General features: G+C 40.3%; 3 protein-coding genes across 3 annotated transcripts; all 3 read left to right on the top strand.

The window, feature by feature from the left end:
• The first annotated feature begins 4,589 nt into the window (after nucleotides 1-4,589).
• On the top strand, nucleotides 4,590-5,485 carry LOC126394892 (protamine-like protein). Its single transcript, XM_050052035.1, has one exon. It carries the CDS (start codon nucleotides 4,666-4,668, stop codon nucleotides 5,257-5,259), a length of 594 nt encoding a protein of 197 aa, XP_049907992.1. The 5' UTR covers nucleotides 4,590-4,665; the 3' UTR covers nucleotides 5,260-5,485.
• Nucleotides 5,486-10,946: 5,461 nt separating this feature from the next.
• LOC126394894 (macrophage-expressed gene 1 protein-like) lies at nucleotides 10,947-14,135 on the top strand. Its single transcript, XM_050052036.1, has 3 exons — nucleotides 10,947-11,421; nucleotides 11,729-13,037; nucleotides 13,072-14,135. Exons 1-3 carry the CDS (start codon nucleotides 10,972-10,974, stop codon nucleotides 13,440-13,442), a joined length of 2,130 nt encoding a protein of 709 aa, XP_049907993.1. The 5' UTR covers nucleotides 10,947-10,971; the 3' UTR covers nucleotides 13,443-14,135.
• Nucleotides 14,136-17,140: 3,005 nt separating this feature from the next.
• On the top strand, nucleotides 17,141-20,101 carry LOC126394888 (macrophage-expressed gene 1 protein-like). Its single transcript, XM_050052030.1, has 2 exons — nucleotides 17,141-17,614; nucleotides 17,953-20,101. The coding sequence occupies exons 1-2, from the start codon at nucleotides 17,165-17,167 to the stop codon at nucleotides 19,585-19,587; spliced, it is 2,085 nt and encodes a 694-aa protein (XP_049907987.1). The 5' UTR covers nucleotides 17,141-17,164; the 3' UTR covers nucleotides 19,588-20,101.
• The last annotated feature ends 302 nt before the right edge of the window (nucleotides 20,102-20,403 follow it).

Genomic DNA, 20,403 nt, shown 5'->3' with positions numbered 1-20,403 from the left:
TTGAGTTCTGCCTCGACAGACCTTCTACAGGTGTTCTTTGGTCTTCCTGGCTTTCTTTTCCCCTGTGGGTTCCAGGATAAGGACGGTCTGGTCGTGTTGGAGGGAGGTTACCTCAAGGTGTGTCCAATCCAGCCCCATTTCTTTTCTGTTCTGGGCTACTGTAGAAACATGGCAGTGCTAGCTGGTGATCTCCACGGACGAGGACCTGCTCCCTATGTATTTATAAATGGCTCATTCTATGGCAATGATTCTTTTTTCAGGTGATTATACACTAAAGAAAATGTACCTATCATAATATAATCCATTTCTGCCAATATATCTCCCTAAATCCCACACACTGGACCTTTAATTCTGAGCTATGAATACACTTTTATCTTGATTTAATATGCCATAGGATTTGCTTTGTTTATAAAATACAAGTTTTTTGTTAGTTTTTGAAAATAAAACTACAAATGCACCCTCATTCAGCTTTTAAATTGTATTTTTTCTGAAGTTATTCATGACACAACAATCGTACCACAATCTTTGTCTTATCAACCACATGATTTACATTTCACAGGAATTGTGAGGCGATCATGAATCTGTGGATTCATTCTTAAAGGTCATTGGATGACAATACACCCCCCACGGTAAATCACCGTTGACATTTCCTGTAACTAAACAATGGTTTCATTAACACTACTTGCAGAGAGGTTGGAGGCCTTTTATCTGCTGAAGTGAATGTCAAAGTTGTTTCACAGACACTGGTTGATACTTGTGATTTAATCCACCAACACCACATTTAACCCAAGTTCCTTACTGAGGAGGTTGGAGGGAGCACAACACAGCAGCTATTCTGACCATGACATGGATAAAGACACATTTGAAACAGTTTCAGTGACTCTTTGCTCAAGGAAGTAAAAGTGATTACTTACACTGAACAAAAATATAAACGCAACACTTTTGTTTGTGCTCCCATTTTTCATGAGCTGAACTCAAAGATCTAAAACATTTTCTATATACACAAAAGACCATTTCTCACAAATATTGTTCACAAATCTGTCTAAATCTGTGTTAGTGAGCACTTCTCCTTTGCCGAGATAATCCATCTCACCTCACAGGTGTGGCATATCAAGATACTGATTAGACAGCATGATTATTGTACAGGTGTGCCTTAGGCTGGCCACAATAAAAGGCCACTCTGAATGTGCAGTTTTGCTTTATTGGGGGGTCTGGGGGGGGGTCAGAAAACCAGTCAGTAGCTGGTGTGACCACCATTTGCCTCACGCAGTGCAACACATCTCCTTCGCATAGAGTTGATCAGATTGTTGATTGTGGCCTGTGGAATGCTGGTCCACTCCTCTTCAATGGCTGTGCGAAGTTGCTGGATATTGGCAGGAACTGGAACACGCTGTCGTATACGCCGATCCAGAGCATCCCAAACATGCTCAATGGGTGACATGTCCGGTGAGTATGCTGGCCATGCAAGAACTGGGATGTTTTCAGCTTCCAGGAATTGTGTACAGATCCTTGCAACATGGGGCCGTGCATTATCATGCTGCAACATGAGGTGATGGTTGTGGATGAATGGCACAACAATGGGTCTCAGGATCTCGTCACGGTATCTCTGTGCATTCAAAATGCCATCACTAAAATGCACCTGTGTTCATTGTCCATAACATACGCCTGCCCATACCATAACCCCACCGCCACCATGGGCCACTTGATCCACAACATTGACGAACTGCAGTCAGGTCGAGACCCCGATGAGGACGACGAGCATGCAGATGAGCTTCCCTGAGACGGTTTCTGACAGTTTGTGCAGAAATTCTTTGGTTATGCAAACCGATTGTTGCAGCAGCTGTCCGGGTGGCTGGTCTCAGACGATCTTGGAGGTGAACATTCTGGATGTGGAGGTCCTGGGCTGGTGTGGTTACTCGTGGTCTGCGGTTGTGAGGCCGGTTGGATGTACTGCCAAATTGTCTGAAACGCCTTTGGAGACGGCTTACGGTAGGGAAATGAACATTCAATTCACGGGCAACAGCTCTGGTGGACATTCCTGCAGTCAGCATGCCAATTGCACGCTCCCTCAAAACTTGCGACATCTGTGGCATTGTGCTGTGTGATAAAACTGAACATTTTAGAGTGGCCTTTTATTGTGGCCAGCCTAAGGCACACCTGTGCAATATTCATACTGCCTAATCAGCATCTTGATATGCCACACCTGTGAGGTGGGATGGATTAGGCAAAGGAGAAGTGCTCACTAACACAGATTTAGACAGATTTGTGAACAATATTTGAGGGAAATGGTCTTTTGTGTATATAGAAAATGTTTTAGATCTTTGAGTTCAGCTCATGAAAAATGGGAGCAAAAACAAAAGTGTTGCATTTATATTTTTGTTCAGTGTAGTTATGGGGACAACAAAATCTGACCCAAGCTGCATAGTGATAAAGACATGTGTCTAAGGGAGTTCCTCTAACACTCTGTCCAAGTTCCCCATTGAGATTCAGACAAGTTTATCTGATGTGACATGTCAGGCCAGTGTTTGAGTGGATTTAAAGGTACACACTCCTCATCTACAGAGAAAACACACACATCTATGACCTCCAGTGGACAGTTTAATATGTAGGTAACTGCCTTGCCATCGACAGTCTATTTAAAAACAGAACAGAACTTTTTACTGAAGCTTATTCTACTCACTCTGTTATGTACCGTGTGTGTGTTTGTGTATTTGTGTGTAACAGGAGGAGGCGCTATCACTGCACCACAGAAGGCAGGAGCACATCTGCCAGTCTCCTCCCTCCCTCTCCCTCTCTCACACAAACATACTTTATCTCACATTAAAAAACATAATAGAGGGCACAAAAGAGACAAAAATAAAACCTTTATGGTTTGAATAGAAAAGTTTAAAACAAATAATGTCAGGGTGTAGCCCAGGTGCTGGGTCGTGTTTTAGTTCAAGATTTCAAGTTTATTTTCCAACTCAAAGTGATTTAAAGGCGCATTTCATGAATTTTGGGGACAAAGACAAAAAGAAATTCAATGTTTTTTACTGTTGTTAAAGAGATGTTCTCATTGATAATGTTTGCACACACATCAGACAAATAATAATGTAAGAAATCACAAAAATTGGTTTAATCATCAACAACTCAAACTCTTGAATCTTGTTATATAATTCACATAATTATGTAAAACTACTTGTAATTGGGTAAAAAACATAATTATTGATTGTGCACAGATGTGACAAAAAAAAGGAAAAAAAAACCCTCACACAAAGTTAGAAATAAAATAAAGTAAATCATAGTTTATGTTTGAAATATGACTGGATTTCATATCAATTAAGGTTGATCTTATCTTCATCCTATGTGCTGTTAATTTACTAACACCTCTACAGACTGAATAAAGGGAGTCCCATGAATATACAGACTGATGCCACTGATTATAGTTTATCTTATTTTATTATTATTTTTGCACAATTAAAATACAAAAAGTCAAGAAAAATTAATTTGAATAAATACAGTGCAGGGAGAAGAAGAATTCGAAAGTACAGAAAAATAAAGAACAATACATAAAATAATACAAGTGATAACAAACTACTAATAGCAAAACATGTTCGACTGCAAAAAAGCAATAATAATATCCTTTCATTGATTGATTGATTTATTGATTATTTGCTTAAATGAATCTATCTCTAAGTAGTTGACAGTGCGCGATTTTTTTTAAAATGACATCATAATCTAGATACAATTATTAATAAGAGGTTGTCAAACCATGGACTGCACTTTTAAACGACAAAAACTGTTTTTTTAAATATAAATGCAGACACACTAATGTGAATTCATCCCGTACTGGTCTCATACAGATAAGAAAGGTCAGAAAAAGACCCGGGAAATTAATCTTAAAGTCGTTTTTGTGCCGCTCCTCTTTACAGACTGATAACTCTTATTTTGGCTGAGGTCCATCTCCCTCCATAAAGGAGACTTACAATAGCTTACATTTATTTTTTACTATATAACATATGATATCAAAACTCATACTTTCTGTTCTTTAACTTCTCTTACCCCACATTATTATGAAAGCTGTCCCGCCTCTGCGTCTCGGGAATTCTTATCTATATTGAGACCACTACATGATGGGTCTGCAAGGCAACTGTGTTTCTTTGCTCTTCTTTAAATGAAGTTAATTAACAAAAACGGCTGAAATGAAACTAAGTTTTGGAGCCAGTATGTCAGACACACCACTATGTAAGCGTATTCATTTGGAAAAGTCTGTACTTGATTGTTAAGTGGGTGTAATCTTGTTAAAATGCCCAAAATACGCGTCTCAAATTTCACTTCACAGCCGTCATCTTGTAATTACACAGCAAATGTTGATATGTTTATATTAAATTGCTGAATAAAAAATATATAGAGAGAAAGTTAAGATGACATTGAATATTATGGTGTGGTTTTCATATGGATATCCAACATTTTACGCAGGGATTTTATTGGATAATCCAGCTGGAGAAAACACAAACTTTATCAAGTTTGAGAGACAGAAGAGGCGCGCGGTGGTGGAGAGGCTCACTCTACACGGTTCTCATGGGGGCTTTATGAGGCGTGAACCTGTCAAGGGGCCAGCAGAGATATCACTCTGTCCTTCTCTCGTTGTGGATCTCACTCACAGCTGGCATTAGTGCTATAACAATGGCTTCTGCTGCACCTGGTGTGCCCGTTGTGGTAGCGCAGGCTCCGGGTCCGGCCAAATCTCCAAAGAAGAAAGCCAAGGTGTCTCAGAAGAAGGCTAGTCCTACAGTGTCAGACCTGATACTGAAGGCAGCGGCCTCTGCAGGACGCGGCGGTCTGTCCCTGCCAGGCCTGAAGAAGGCTTTGAAGGCCGGGGGATATGACGTGGAAAAGAACAAAACCAGACTCCTCATCGCCATCAAACGCTTGGTGGCCAGCAAAACCCTGGTCCGAAACAAGGGCTCCTTCAAGCTGAACAAGAACCCCCCCAAACCTCGCAAGAAGAAGGTGACCAAGAAGAAGCCAAAAAAAGCCAAAAAGCCCAAGAAGACCAAGAAGGTCAAGAAGGCCAGCCCCAAGAAGAAAGCCAAGAAGGCACCTAAGAAAAAGAAGGCCGCTGCGTCCAAGAAGGCAAAGAGTCCTAAGAAGGTCAAACCCAAGGCTGCCAAGGCTGCCAAGCCCAAGGCTGCTGCCAAGCCTAAGGCTGCCAAGGCTGCCAAACCCAAAGCTGCCGCCAAACCTAAGGCTGCCAAACGGGCTGCTGCCAAGAAGTGAACCCTCTCTTAATGGACAGTGAATGCGACCAAACGCCTTTCTGGTGGCGTTGAATTCATGTGTGGACCAAAATGCTGCATTCATTCCAAGAACTTGAGCTTGCTTTGGCGATTTTACAGTTTTTCTATAATAGAAAACACTGAACCTGCTGTTTTTGTCACCATATGCTGTGGTTTGTAAAGAATGTTATAGCAGTTGTAGAAAATAATAAACCTATTTTAATTTATAGAGTGTGTCGTGTGATTTTATCACAGTTTTGAACAAATGATATTAATTGTGACAAACTGTTTATAGCCTAGAACATTTTATATATTCTGTCTTTGTGCAGGAACTTTGAGAAAAAAGTTCAGGTATAGCCTAAATCACCTTTCAGTCAATGTTTACATGTGTGCCTAGTTGCATTATTTAGTTCTGAATATCTTGTCAGTCAGCACCACCGACTCCAATATCTCATGCAGAAAAATAAGTAAGCTGTGGGTCAGTGTCCATGGCATTTACAAGACTTTGTGCTGACAAACTCACAGCGCAATGTGAGAAACTACTATTACTATGCGCCTCTATAGCTGTCAGTAAAGACTCAAGATGATTAATAGTATTAAGTGTCGGAAATCTGAATGAACTGCTTACTATTGAGTAGGGAGCAGTGACAGAGTGAGCAGGTGGATGATTTCGCACAGCCATTGACTCACAGTAGCGCAGAAGAGAGCGGGGAATGTTTTGGAGCGGCGCTTTTACGCACCGTTACGCACGGGGACCGACGCGTCCAGCACTGCTTATTCCCACATATTCTAACACTAATACTGTTAAAATATGTATCAACGGCTATTGTGACAAATGACCTTGAATAAAACGTGTTTATACGTCTGTAATTAGGCCCAAATGAAGAAGAAACACCGTCTGATTCCGCCAACTTTTGTCGCGAACAGACGGTTTTCAGAGTTTGTTGAAAAAAAAAAAAAGTAACCTGGATTGGAAACCCTGCACTACAATGTGTGACGTTTCTGTTTGCATTGTTTGCGCCAATTTGAAGCGGTGATTGGTATCAGCAGACAACAGTGAGGGGCCAGGCTGGACGCAACACAGCAGCTGGTGACACTCGCAGCTAATCATCACTGACAAAAATTAGGCTTTACGGGCGTGACCAGCTCGTTGGTGCTCCTCTTATCTTCAGGAGACAAAACACATGGCGGGGTTTCAGCGCGGGTGACGCGATAGGTATCCCCGGCTGATGAGACTAGGGAAACCATCCTCATCCAAAATGATGACATTTTGGCGGCATATGAAGAAGAGACTACTTTGAATTAATTTGCCATGACAATTAGCACAGGTGAACTCCAATGATTCACATAGCCTAAATAAAAAAGTTAAGGTAAGGCATGGCAGAAGCTATGATCTACATTCACACACCAGTAAAGTCTTTTGATACATGCAGAAGCAGTGAGGTGTTGAGCCCGTCAAGTGGATGCATTTCATATAGGATGTAGGGACTCACACAGCTGTAAAGTGCATCAGTTGTATGGTTTCGTGTTGCCACCTACTGGTCGGATTCAATAATAATACATTCAGAGAGGCTGCCACAGTGAGGAGGGCCTGTTGGCCAGAGAGGTTCAACTCAGGTCATTTTTCAATATGGACATATTTTACTGTAACAAGTATAATTTGGCAACCATGGATCATTTTCATAAAATGTTCTCCTTGTATGCAACACAAATTTTACTTTTCCAACAAAAAACGTGATATACAGAATCTTTAATATGTAATCAAGAGAAAGATAACTGTAATTTAGTAAGTTAATAGGACAAATTTCCATGTAAACTAGCAAATATTTAGTTTGTCTATTTAACATTCTAATATAAGATCAAATGAAAAATGTCAGCATGAAGAGAAGTAATTGAAAAAGCAGACAGCAAACTAAATCCTGAGGCATTAGGCCTCACTTTAAAAGCTGCTTTTGCTCAAAAAATGTACTTGCATAAGGACTGGGTTTTATTCATGTTATTGGAAAGTACTCATCCGCTGTTTTGCAAATTCAACCTTGTCATATGGGTCCAGTGTTTTTGTAGGAAGTAAAACAGAGTTGGTTATGCTTTCAGTTTAAATCCTCTTGACAGCAGAGACTAAGTTTTGCAGCAGGTTACATGGTTTAATTTTGTCATATGGTTATAAGGTTAGATAGCTTTTATAATGATGATTTTACACCTTATATTTATAATTACAATTTTTTTTTGTTGTCTAGTAATTTTCTTAACTTTTGATCCATGGATACATTGCTGCTTCTTTTTATTTATTTATTTTATTGTGGCTTGTAAGGTGTCCTTTGAAAGGTGCTTATAATAAAATGAATTATTATTATTATTATCAATATCATTATTATTATTAATTCCAATATTGTGATTGAAGGGAAACCAGTTTTTGGAAGAGTCTTTGCAGAGTGTTCTGTATATAAATGACTTTGTCAATGAAGGAGGACAACTTGTGAGTTATAACCAGTTCACTGAAATTATGGCACTATCTGTTCTCTCCAATCCTTTAATCAACTGGTTCCTGCTTGTAGAATACACTTGAAGAGAAATAAATGATGATGAAAATTACAAACTGTTAGTTTGTCAGCCGGCCATAAAAAAAAATCACAGATGGTTGCAAAACAGGAAGATAAACAAAAACGTTTATAATTGATACTTTAGACTTCCCTATACTATGGAAACTGTTTTTTTTTTTTTTTGGTAAACACTGTTGACTCATTCACAAGGTGTTTTCAATTGAAAATAATTTGTACCTTTCTGGCTACTAGACAAATGTCAACAGTCAACAGTCTGCCTTTTTGATATTGTCATATTGAATCTGCATTTTGGGGTTAGGTTCAAACAATGTGCTCAAAAATGAGTTTAAACATGGAGCTGGATCTCCTCATGTAAAATACTGCCTTAGAGGCTTTTCACCCTGACCAGAACACAGCTCCCTGATATGACAATAAAAACTCTCTGTGGTCACATTTAATGATATTGAACATTGTGCAAAATATTGTCAACCAGCAGCTTCAGTACAAAAGAATCTGGATCAGACTTCTGGAACTATGTTGACACTGACAAAACTTCAGATTGTAAGGCAGGGGACGACTTAACCTGCTTCTACAACAGCTTCCACTTTAGTGGGAAATCATGAAAAACAAAAGTAACAAGTAATGAAAGTGACGAGCAGACTGACTGAGAGCGGAAAAATTAGACACACTGTTGAATTTGCACATAATTTTCTTTCTTTCTTTGGTAAATGGATGAACGTTTTCAGATTGACAGAAACATTTGAAGGGTTTAATATTTATATGATTATCATGCAGTGGTTTCACTGGTTGGGCCCACTTGAGATCAAATTGGGCTGTATGTGGCCCCTGAACTAAAATGAGTTTGACACCCCTGATGTGTAGATTTAAGGGCTTCCTTAAACACCAGTTATTTTGGAAGGATACTATACAAATAACGAAGGTCATTGAGATAGAAAAAAATTATTGAAGCTGAGGGGTGGTGAGAAAAGATATGTGGTCTAACTTAGAACAGTGTCTGGTTTCTGTTCTTATCTCTGCAAGAATGCATTTGTGTGTGTGTGTGTGTGTGTGTGTGTGTGTGTGTGTTTGTTTTCTCAACTTGTACTTGTTGCGATTAAGCTAGTCTGGAATATTGTTATGCCAATATGACATTTCTGTTGTATGACTCTTTTCCCCTTTGTTGTGTGAGGTGCATTGTCTAGTCTTTGTCTGCTGTTTGTTTTTGTTATGATAGAGTGCTGTTTGTCTGTGTATCAGTTGAGCGTACACTGAGCTCCGCTTCGAAATGCAAAAAAGTGAAAAAAAGAAAAGAAAATGACATCGCATTCTCCCTCCGACCTCGTCACATATTGACGTTTGGTTTCCATGTCCACAAACGACGTGTAAGGTACCCTGGGTGTGTTGACTGTAGATGTTCTGGGACATCATGTCAAGTTCTGCCTGTTACATGCATTGTCTTATTTCAAGATACACTTCCATTTTCACAGGAAATTTATCGTTTACATACAGTCTCTTTCAAAATAAATGCACTACACCACAAATTGACGTTAATTTTTCCTTCAACAACTAACGCATGTGGTTAAGTTTAGGAAAAAAGAACAGGGTTTGGCTTTATAATCTTACGGGACACAAACACCGCTCTCTTGGATGAAAGTCGTGGTTTGTTGGACCCAACTGTCCCTCTGTCCCAACCAACCCCACTCTCCCCTACTACGCAGTGAAAAAGAATAATACACTTAAATGTATTTTGCTGTTTTAAAAAACAGGACCTCTTATATATCAGTCACTTGAAAGATGAGAATCTGTTTTTAAACAAAGGTGCACTTGTTACATGATACAGCAAATTTTTGAGTCTTATCACCTGTGGTTGTTTTAGTCTGAACATACATTCCAGAGGTGGAGTGTGGGAGGGGGGCAGCCAGTTAAGTTTGAAAGTCATTTATTTATGCCATGTTACATATTAACCCTAAATAAACACTGAGAAACTTGGTACAAGTCAAAACATTATACTATGCTCCTTGTATTGTTCTACATTTAAACTGTATTTATTCTAAATCTGAGTCCAGTCCAGTTCAGTCCTACATGCGTATTTTTGTTTTGTAGCATGTCAAACGTTTAAGCTCAGGCTTGACTGTTTGGTGTTGATGTTGGGAGGTGCCTCATAGTCAGAAATTTTCCGGACATTCCCAGTGACACCCGCTCATGTGACAGTTCGTATATCTTGTGGAAACAAAGCCACTTCCTTTAACTTATATCTTTTTTGTTATTTGCTTTCTGTTCCCTTTGACAAGAGGAAGTTGTTAACTTTTTTGCCATTACCTTAAAAGTAGAAAGATCATATCACCAGAACACACATTCAAAGCAGTGTACCATTAAGCTCTGGTCTGCTGGGTTTCTGCTGAACTTAAGTGTCATTTCCCCTTAAACTCAAACACACTCTCGTGTGCGCTTTAGCTCTTTTTTTTTTTTACCTTTTTCCAGTCCCATTGCTTTCAGATTTTTAGCAGTGAGTGTGTTAGGAGGGGTAAAATGAATTAACCAAAATATGTAAATGACATATGTGTCTTTTGTTTTTTTGACAAATCATGGCTGAGGTGTTTGTCCTCAGGCTGCACGGTGGTCTCATAATTACAACTGTGCATATTAACTCTCTCTTAACTCTCATGTTAGAGTTCGTTGCAGTGCACTCAGCTTTGGTCATGCCAGGAATACGCTGACTGACAAGTCACATCTTTAAATCACTTGAAAGTTTAGACAACATGAATCATAATTATTGCAGTGTATAAAAAACAGTTTTAATGGCTTTTATTATATGTTTTATGATGTTGCCTGTAAATGTTGTTAGATTGTACTGTGAGGTGATTTTTCTGAGATAGAAAATAAGCTTAGGTATAACTTAGGAGGAGTAGTCAGGTTAAAAAGGGTCTTAAAGTCAGGGCTGCTCATTTTTGGCCAACTGAGTTCCTTTTTTTCTCTTAATAAGTAGTCTGAAGTGCATATATACTTTGAGGTTAATAAAATACAGACATGGAAGTGAAAGTAAAACCTCATCTTCCCCCACCTATTCTTAAACAAGATTTTCCTGTTCGTCATATGATAAACTGCGTAAGAGGAGGAGGAACTTGGTTTGAACCTTATGTGCAGCTGTATTAGCCCCGTCTGCCTCAGTCATCATGAAGGTAGCACTGACCCTCCTGGCTCTCTCCCTCCTTCATGTCTGCTCCCCTGTTCCCATCAGCCGCCCCACCAACTGGCTCAGACAATGTCGCGCCTCCACCAACCTCTCCATCACAGCGCTGGAGGTGCTGCCGGGCGGAGGCTGGGACAACCTCCGGAACATGGACATGGGTCGGGTCATGAACCTCAGCTACTTCCAGTGCCAGACCAGCGAGGACGGACTCTACCTGATCCCAGATGAGGTGTTTGTCATCCCCAACAAGGAGACGGGCGTGGAGACGAACTCAGAGATAATCAGCTCCTGGCTGGAGCAGAAAAGCTCTACATCTAACAGCATAAATGCAGACATATCTTTCCTGTCTTTGCTGAATGGAAAATTCTCTACAGAGAACAAGAGGATGAAAACCCATCAGGTCAAAGACTCCTCAACTACAACCAGAGTACAAGTGAGTTTCTTTTTTCCATAGTTTGGGTGAATAAAATAAAAAGATGATAGTAGTTGTGGCAGCAATTATGGATCAAGAGCTAAAATGATCTTCCAATTTTTTTGTTTATGTATAAAAAAAAGTACTACTTCACCATGGATTACTCATAAATTCCCCCCATTGGAAATTTTTAGAAACTTAACAGCTAAACTGGCATTTCTACCGAGCTTGAACAGATGAACAGATGTTACAGATGTCACCTTAACTACTAATGAACTGAAACAAAAACAACCTATAACATAATGACATGTGCTCTTTTTCCTCAAAGGTTCGTAACTTCATCTACACAGTGAAGGCTTATCCAGACTTCACTCTGGACACACGCTTTGCTCAACAAGCCAAAGAGATCGCCGATGCAATTGAAAACAACCAAACAAGGAACGCAGACTATCTCTCAGAGAAGATGGTGCTGGACTACGGAACCCATGTTATCACTAGTGTTGATGCCGGGGCTTCTTTGGTGCAGGAAGACTATCTCCGTTCGTCATATGTGTCTGACAATGTGTTAGAGAGTTCAACTGTCTCAGCTCAGGCAGGCTTAAACTTTTTTGACAAACTCAAGTTTGACATAAGCAGTCAAAACACCCAACAGAGCTCATCACTTGCAGCGTATCAGACCAATATTACATACTCTATTACCCAAAGCCATGGAGGCATACCTTTCTATCCTGGCATCACTCTGCAGAAGTGGCAAGAAAGTACCAGGAACAACCTGGTTGCTATTGATCGGTCTGGATTTCCCCTCCACTACTTTATAAACACCAACACCTTCCCTGATTTGCCGCAGCCTACAGTTGGCAAAGTGGCTGTTGCATTGAGCCAGGCCATAGAGCGATACTACAGGGTCAACACGCGGCCTGGATGTGTCGACGTCAACTCCAAGAACTTTAACTTCCAGGCCAATATTGATGATTCCTCCTGCGAGGGCCCTGCTACAAACCTCAGTTTTGGTGGTGTCTACCAAGTATGTACTCCTCTCAGCTCAGATGCAGGTCCACTATGTGATGCCCTGGCCCAGAAAAACCCTGACACAGGCGACTTCTCCTGTCGTTCACCTTACTCGGCCACTTTACTCAGATCAGAAGCAAGACAGCAGGGTTACACTTCCTATGATTGTCATGACGAAAGATATCGTTGTGGGTTTTTGGGGCTATCACATTGCCATCGTCAAGTGTGCCAGGACAACTACCATGTTCGCTCTGCTCGCATCGACACTTACTGGTGCTCTGTCAGCGGAGAGGCCCCAGAAAACTCAGGGTTTCTGTTTGGAGGCATATACAGCCCCTCTCTCCTGAACCCCCTCACCAACACCAAAAGCTGCCCCCCAAACTTCATTCCAGAAAAGTTTCTCTCAGATGGCCAAGTGATCTGCGTGAGCAACGACTATGAAACTGGCACCAGATTTTCAGTACCATTCGGAGGTCTCTTCAGTTGTCAGTCAAACAACCCGCTTGCAGCGCAGCAACGTCGCTGCCCTCCCAAGTTCAGTCAGCACCTCGCTACAGTGAGCGACGGCTGTGAAGTTCTTTACTGTGTCCAGTCAGGACTGTTCACAGGTGGGCAACTGCTTCCAGTCCGTCTGCCTCCTTTCACTAAACCAACTGCTTCCAGTCCGTCTGCCTCCTTTCACTAAACCTCCACTTGTCAGCATGCAGGCCACAAACACGGTTATGGTCATGACTGAGGGAGACAAGAACTGGGTCAGAGTGGGGCGGACCAAGGCGTGGAAACTGGCAAAACCAGAGGAAATTGAGGCGATGGTACGGAAGATTAACCCAGAATTGAATCAGATGACAGGTGGTGAAAAGGCAGGGGTAGCCTTTGGGGTAATGGGTATGATGGTACTGGTCATAGTGGCAGTAATTGTGGTGAAGAGAAGGAGGAGGCTGTCTGGGTTTAGGACAGTGAGAGGCTATGAAGAAATTCGTGAGGAGGTTGAGCGTGATGAAGGAGAGAGGGAGACACATCAAGGTGAGGCTTAGAGGCTTGGCACGCAGAAACGGAGGTTAATCTGGTATGGCATATTTTGTTTTTAACTTCCTTGTTCATTGTCACATCAGAAATCACTGTCACGCAACTTACAGGAGTGGGAATTTTTCACTTTTAAGGGCTCGGAGTTTGAATCAGTTGGACTTTGCATCAGTAATTATTGTTTTGAGGTGTCTTTGTAACCAAATAATAATTTACATAGCCACATTTTAACAGCTGCTATGGATGATAAATGTTATAGCTTCAACAATCCGTTTATTGGTAGTAATTTTTCCTGATAGCATTTGCACTTAGTGATGTTGCTTTGTATTTTGCACATTAAAACCTGCTCATATTATGTCAAATCTAAGAAATGTGACTCCAGAGCAATCTGTCTTTGAGATAACCACATAGCACAAAGCAGAGGTACCTCCAAAGGCCACAGTGAACCAATGCTGCCCTCATGAGGCCAAGATGCATTAAATCATGTATATAAACATTTTATACTCCGTTTAAGAACTTGTATGATTTGCATAACTTTGTACATTGTATCGTTCATTAAATATGTTGTTTATGATTGTTTTTACAGATAACTGATGAACGTTTTGTGAAGCTTTTAGGAAGATTTATTAAGTTTTGTAATTTTTTGTATCATGCAGCTCTTCTGCACTGTACCTAACTACTAATTAAAGTGGCATGAAACAATACAGTGACTATGTCTTCATGTTTATATTGTATTTATGGTTTTGTGTTGTCCCCTACTTGCTGGATTCAGGTAGCTGCAGTCTAGAAACAAAGGTTCACCTCAGGTCATGTTTCATTATGGTCCGTTTTACTGCACAAAACAAAGCAGTGGGCTAACATGAGTAGTGCAGTATGTTTTTAAAAAAAAAAAGTAATTTATATTAAATAACTAGCAGAGCACGAAACAAGACATGCAGTTAAATATATATTTTACTGTATTCAGAAACATAATCTCCACACTGGTATCTATGTATATTAGACCAGTAATTCAGTCACTTGAAAGATTACTTTTTAAAATAAAGTTTTCCATTTTGTTTTTATTTATCTTCTATCGTTTTCTAAACATTAGCTTAAGCTTGATTGTTAGGAGTTAGTGTCAGGTGCTGACCCGGTCAGAAACCTCCCTGGACATACCCAGTGACATACACTCGTGACAGTTCCCAAACGTGTGAACAAACTGCTGCTTCCCTTTTTTGTAGATCTGCTTATTAGAATTGTTTTCTGTCCCTCTTGATAAAAGGAAGTCAGTAAACAATTTGACGTTACCTTACAAGTAGATTAACTTTGAAACAGTATTTCTCAACCAAAGCAGTGCACCTTTTAACATTTATTCACATAAATCACTATAACTGCATACAGTCAGTGCCATATGTATTTGGACAGTGAAACAATGTTTTTTGGATCTGTACATCCGCACAATAGATTTGAAATAAAACAATTAGTTGAGTGCTTCAAGTGCAGATATAAGCTTCAATTTAAAGGCATTTACATCTATGCACAGCAATGGAACTGCAGACATTTATATTTGTAGTCCATTCTTTGTAGAGACCAAAAGTATTTGGACAATTGGCTGTTCAGCTGTTCCTAGGACAGCTTTATATTCCTCCACCATTACTCCATTTTTAAATCAGCTGATTAAAGTGCTAGATTTGATGTTAAGTGTGGCATTCTCATTTGTAATCTGTTGCTTAAGCTGGGCTGTTGAGGGGTAAAGCACTCGGGAACTAATTACTAATAGAGCATGAAACAAGAAATGCAGTTGAATATATTTTACTGTATTCAAAAAACATAATCTCTGACATACTCCACACTGGTATTTATGGATTATTAGACTAGTAATTCAGTCAGTTGAAGTATTACTTTTTTAAAATAAAGTTTTTCGTTTTGTTTTTACTTATATTCCATCTTTTTCAAAACATTAGTTTAAGCTTGATTGTTAGGAGTTGATGTCACGTGCTGACCTGGTCAGTTACTTCCTCAGACATACCCAGTGGTATACACTCGTGACAGTTCCCAAACATGTGAAAACACAGTCACTTCCCTTTTTTGTGGATCTTATCAGAATTGTTTTCTCTTCCTTTTGACAAGAGGAAGTCAGTAAACAATTTGACTTTTACCTTAAAAGTAGATAAACTTCGAAACAGTATTTCTCAACCAAAGCACATTTTAACATAAATCACTGGGACTGCATACAGTCAGTTGTCAAATGTATTTGGACAGTGAAACAATGTTTGTTTTTTGGCTGAGTACATCTCCACAATAGATCTGAAATGCAACAATCAGTATGTGCTTCAAGGGCAGATTTCAGCTTTGACTTAAAAGGTATTTACATCTATGAACAGCAAAGGAATTACAGTTTTATTTGTCGTCCACCCTTTTAAGAGACAAAAAATTATTTGGACAATTGGCTGTTCAGATGTTCCTTGGACAGCTGTATGTTATTCCACCATTACCTTATGATTAAATCAGCTGATAAAAGTGCTAGATTTGAGTCTAGCTGCCAAGTGTGGCATTTTCATTTGTAATCTGTTACTTTAGCAGGGCTGTTGAGGAGTAAAGCACTCGAGAACGCATGTAAGTATCCTTTGGATTAGGAATGCATGATAATATTGGTACGTCATTGATATCGGCCAATACTGGCTTTAAAATGAACTATTAGAATCAGCCAACATGGTTTTTCTTAATCTGCACAATAAATGAATATCACATGCATTGAAAAGTACTGCATTTCATGTCTCCACCAGGTGGTGAGCCGTCACGATAGGGGTATACATGCATAATAAGATAGGGGTAGGTAGGGAAAAAGTGAATATAATGATATCTGTATTGGTCAAATTAGTTGTTACATATTGGCATATTGGATATTGACAAATAATCCAATATTTTGTATCCCTACTTTGGATTTTGTTGCAAAATCACCCTGAGCCCTTTACATAGAAATGACTCCATAGTCTGTTATAGGCAACTGAGAAAGTCCAGAAAGTTTCAGATTTTAAGTTACGCTGCCATGGATTCACGCATTGGAAATAAAAAAACAATTGATACATGTAAAAAGTTACATACATACGTTTAATGTGATATTAATGTCAATTTGTCCAATTATTCTGGGTACCCTGACATGTGGGGTCTATGTATAAAAATGGTAAATGCTAAATGGACCTCCACTTGCATAGCACCCTTCTAGTCTTCTGACCACTCAAAGCACTCAATGGTTGGAATTCCTGCACGGTTCACCCAATTTTACAGTCTAGCCTTAAATAAAGTTGAAAGTCAGAGAAAGCACATACTAATTGCTTTATTACAAGTCCATTGTGGCAGTTTACATGGCCAGAGTAACAATAAATTGTATCATTGTCCTCAATACATATGGAGCTGACTATAAAACATAGATTTATGTCTCTTACCAAAACATCTCCTGTTGCAGGTTTCATAGTATTGGCTTTAAATTGGTTGCATGAGACTTTGAAGTAATTTTTTTGTGATACAGAAAGAATCTTTGTCAGAACTTTTTCTCTGATACTAAGTAGCCTGAATATATTTATTTTGGATGAAATAAAAATGCAGACCTGAAAAGAAAAGTAAAACCTTATCCTCACCCACCAGTTCCTACCACACCGTCATATGTTTGTCATATGATGACCTACATAAGAGAAGGAGGAACTTGAAGTAAACTTTATATTCAGTCTTCTAACCCCCGTCTGCCTCAGTCATCATGAAGGCAGCACTGATCCTCCTGGCTCTCTCCCTCCTTCATATCTGCTCTTCTTTTCCCATCAGACACCCCACAAACTGGCTCAGACAATGTCGCGCCTCCACCGACCTCTCCATCACAGCACTGGAGGTGCTGCCGGGCGGAGGCTGGGACAACCTCCGGAACATGGACATGGGTCGAGTCATGAACCTCAGCTACTTCCAGTGCCAGACCACCGAGGACGGATTCTACCTGATCCCAGATGAGGTGTTTGTCATCCCGCACAAGGAGACGGGCGTGGAGACAAGCTCAGAGATAATCAGCTCCTGGCTGGAGCAGACAAGCTCTACATCTCACTCCATAAATGTAGAGGTATCATTCCTTTCAAAGCTGAATGCGAAATTCTCTACAGAGAACAAGAGGATGAAAACCCATCAGGTCAAAGACTCTTCAACCACAACCAGAGTGCAAGTGAGTTTCTTTTTTCCACAGTTTGGATAAATAAAATAAAACAAAGATAATAACTGTGGCAACAATTATGGATCAAGAGCTAAAATAATTTTGCAAATATTTCGTTAATATATGAAAAAAGTTCTCTAACATGGATTACTTAGAAATTGTACATACTAGTGCTCATTAAATGTGTCTCTAAATGTGTCAGTGTGAGATGGAAGGCTATTTTTTAACTGTAGTTGCTGGACAGGTATTACAGACATCACTGTTAAAAGCAAATAAACAAAATGAATAGAACAAAAATGAGGTGAAAAAAACCCTTATAACATAATGACATGTACTCTTTTTCGTCAAAGGTTCGTAACTTCATCTACACAGTGAAGGCTTATCCAGACTTCACTCTGGACACACGCTTTGCTCAACAAGCCAAAGAGATCGCTGATGCGATTGAAAACAACCAAACAAGGAACGCAGACTATCTCTCAGAGAAGATGGTGCTGGACTACGGAACCCATGTTATCACTAGTGTTGATGCCGGGGCTTCTTTGGTGCAGGAAGACTATCTCCATTCGTCATATGTGTCGGATAGTTCGTCAGAAAGTTCCTCCGTCAAAGCTGAGGCAGGCTTAAGCTTTTTTGACAAACTCAAGTTTGACATAAGCAGTGAAAACACCCAACAGAGCTCATCACTCAAAGCGTATCAGTCCAATATTACATACTCTATTACCCAGAGCCATGGAGGCATACCTTTCTATCCTGGCATCACTCTGCAGAAGTGGCAGGAAAGTACCAGGAACAACCTGATTGCTATTGATCGGTCTGGATTTCCCCTCCACTACTTTATAAACACAAACACTTTCCCTGATTTGCCGCAGCCTACAGTTGGCAAAGTGGCTGTTGCATTGAGTCAGGCCATAGAGCGATACTACAGGGTCAACACACGGCCTGGATGTGTCGACGTCAGCTCCAAGAACTTTAACTTCCAGGCCAACATTGATGATTCCTCCTGCGAGGGCCCTGCTACAAACCTCAGTTTTGGTGGTGTCTATCAAGTGTGTACTCCTCTCAGCTCAGATGCAGGTCCACTATGTGATGCCCTGGCCCAGAAAAACCCTGACACAGGCGACTTCTCCTGTCGTTCACCTTATTCGGCCACTTTACTCAGATCAGAAGTGAGACAGCAGGGTTACACTCAGCACTTTTGCATTTTTGAGGACTTCTGTTGGGACAGGTACCATGTTCGCTCTGCTCGCATTGACACTTACTGGTGCTCTCTAAATGGAGAGGCCCAAGAAAACTCAGGGTTTCTGTTTGGAGGCATATACAGCCCCTCTCTCCCGAACCCCCTCACTAACGCCAAAAGCTGCCCCCCAAACTTCATTCCAGTAAAATTTCTCTCAGATGGCCAAGTGATCTGCGTGAGCAACGACTATGAAACTGGCTCCAGATTCTCAGTACCATTCGGAGGTCTCTTCAGTTGTCAGTCAAACAACCCGCTGGCAGGGAATCAACGTCGCTGTCCTCCTATGTTCAGTCAGCACCTCGCTACAGTGAGCGATGGCTGTGAAATTCTTTACTGTGTCCAGTCAGGACTGTTCACAGGTGGGCAACTGCTTCCGATCCATCTGCCTCCTTTCACTAAACCTCCACTTGTCAGCATGCAGGCCACAAACACGGTTATGGTCATGACTGAGGGAGACAAGAACTGGGTCAGAGTGGGGCAGACCAAGGCGTGGAAACTGGCAAAACCAGAGGACATCAACAAGATCATACGTAGGACTAACCCAGAGTTGAATCAGATGACAGGTGGTGAAAAGGCAGGGGTAGCCTTTGGGGTAATGGGTATGATGGTACTGGTCATAGTGGCAGTAATTGTGGTGAAGAGAAGGAGGAGGCTGTCTGGGTTTATGACAGTGAGAGGCTATGAAGAAATACGTGAAGAGGTTGAGCGTGATGAAGGAGAGAGGGAGACACAGCAAGGTGAGGTTTAGAGGCTTGGCACGCAGAGACGGAGGTTAATCTGGTGTGACAGATCATCATCCTTGTCTATGTGTGCTTATGAAACCAGTAAGTAACTCACACAGTCACATTCCATCACCTGCTATTGATGAGTGTAATAGCTTTAGCAATACATCTAGGTCTACCTATTTTCCCTGCAGTATGTTGTGAACTTTAAGCTGTTTCTTAAAATAAGTAAACATTGTAAACTTTATCATCTTACGTTAAATCTAAGAGATAACAATCTGCCTTCAAATTCACCAAATGGTACAAAGGAGAAGGCCACAGTGAGCCAACACTGCCCTCATGAGGCCAGAATGCACAATGCCATGTGTATAAATAATTTTCTATCCCATTTAAGAACATGAATGCTTTGTATAACTTTTTTGAACGTACCATTAATCTGTTTGTGTCCTTTACCTTTAATGTTCATGAAATTAAAATGATTTATAAATGTATGTCTATTAAACTCTTCTGCACTGCACTTATTAAAGTCATGTAAAACAACTCAATGAATCCATGTCTTCGTGTTTATATGGTTTGTGCTTCGTTTGTTGCTATTTATATAAGACTTGAAAAACACCCTAAATTCTCTGAAAATACCTCAGTCACTGGTCACTTCAAGTAATTAGTCCTGTAACAGGTCTGCCTTATGAGTATGCGTCTTTTTTTAATCTTGCACGCTTAAAGGGAGAATTCACACCAATTAAAAAATACATGTTGTTCCTCCTACTTGTAGTGCTGTTTATCAGTCTAGATTGGTTTGGTATGAGTTTGCAAGCACTGAAGATATTGGTCATAGAGATGTC

Source organism: Epinephelus moara, chromosome 8, assembly GCF_006386435.1.
Source record: "Epinephelus moara isolate mb chromosome 8, YSFRI_EMoa_1.0, whole genome shotgun sequence".
In the NCBI taxonomy this organism is placed as follows: Eukaryota; Metazoa; Chordata; class Actinopteri; order Perciformes; family Serranidae; genus Epinephelus; species Epinephelus moara.
This window is presented reverse-complemented; position numbering and strand designations above follow the sequence as displayed.

Coding starts and splice junctions, on each gene's coding strand:
- LOC126394892 (XM_050052035.1), top strand. CDS start 4,666: ATGGCTTCTGCTGCACCTGGTGTGCCCGTTGTGGTAGCGCAGGCTCCG.
- LOC126394888 (XM_050052030.1), top strand. CDS start 17,165: ATGAAGGCAGCACTGATCCTCCTGGCTCTCTCCCTCCTTCATATCTGC. Junction 17,615..17,952: donor CAACCACAACCAGAGTGCAA/GTGAGTTTCTTT, acceptor TTTTCGTCAAAG/GTTCGTAACTTCATCTACAC.
- LOC126394894 (XM_050052036.1), top strand. CDS start 10,972: ATGAAGGTAGCACTGACCCTCCTGGCTCTCTCCCTCCTTCATGTCTGC. Junction 11,422..11,728: donor CAACTACAACCAGAGTACAA/GTGAGTTTCTTT, acceptor TTTTCCTCAAAG/GTTCGTAACTTCATCTACAC. Junction 13,038..13,071: donor TGGGCAACTGCTTCCAGTCC/GTCTGCCTCCTT, acceptor AACTGCTTCCAG/TCCGTCTGCCTCCTTTCACT.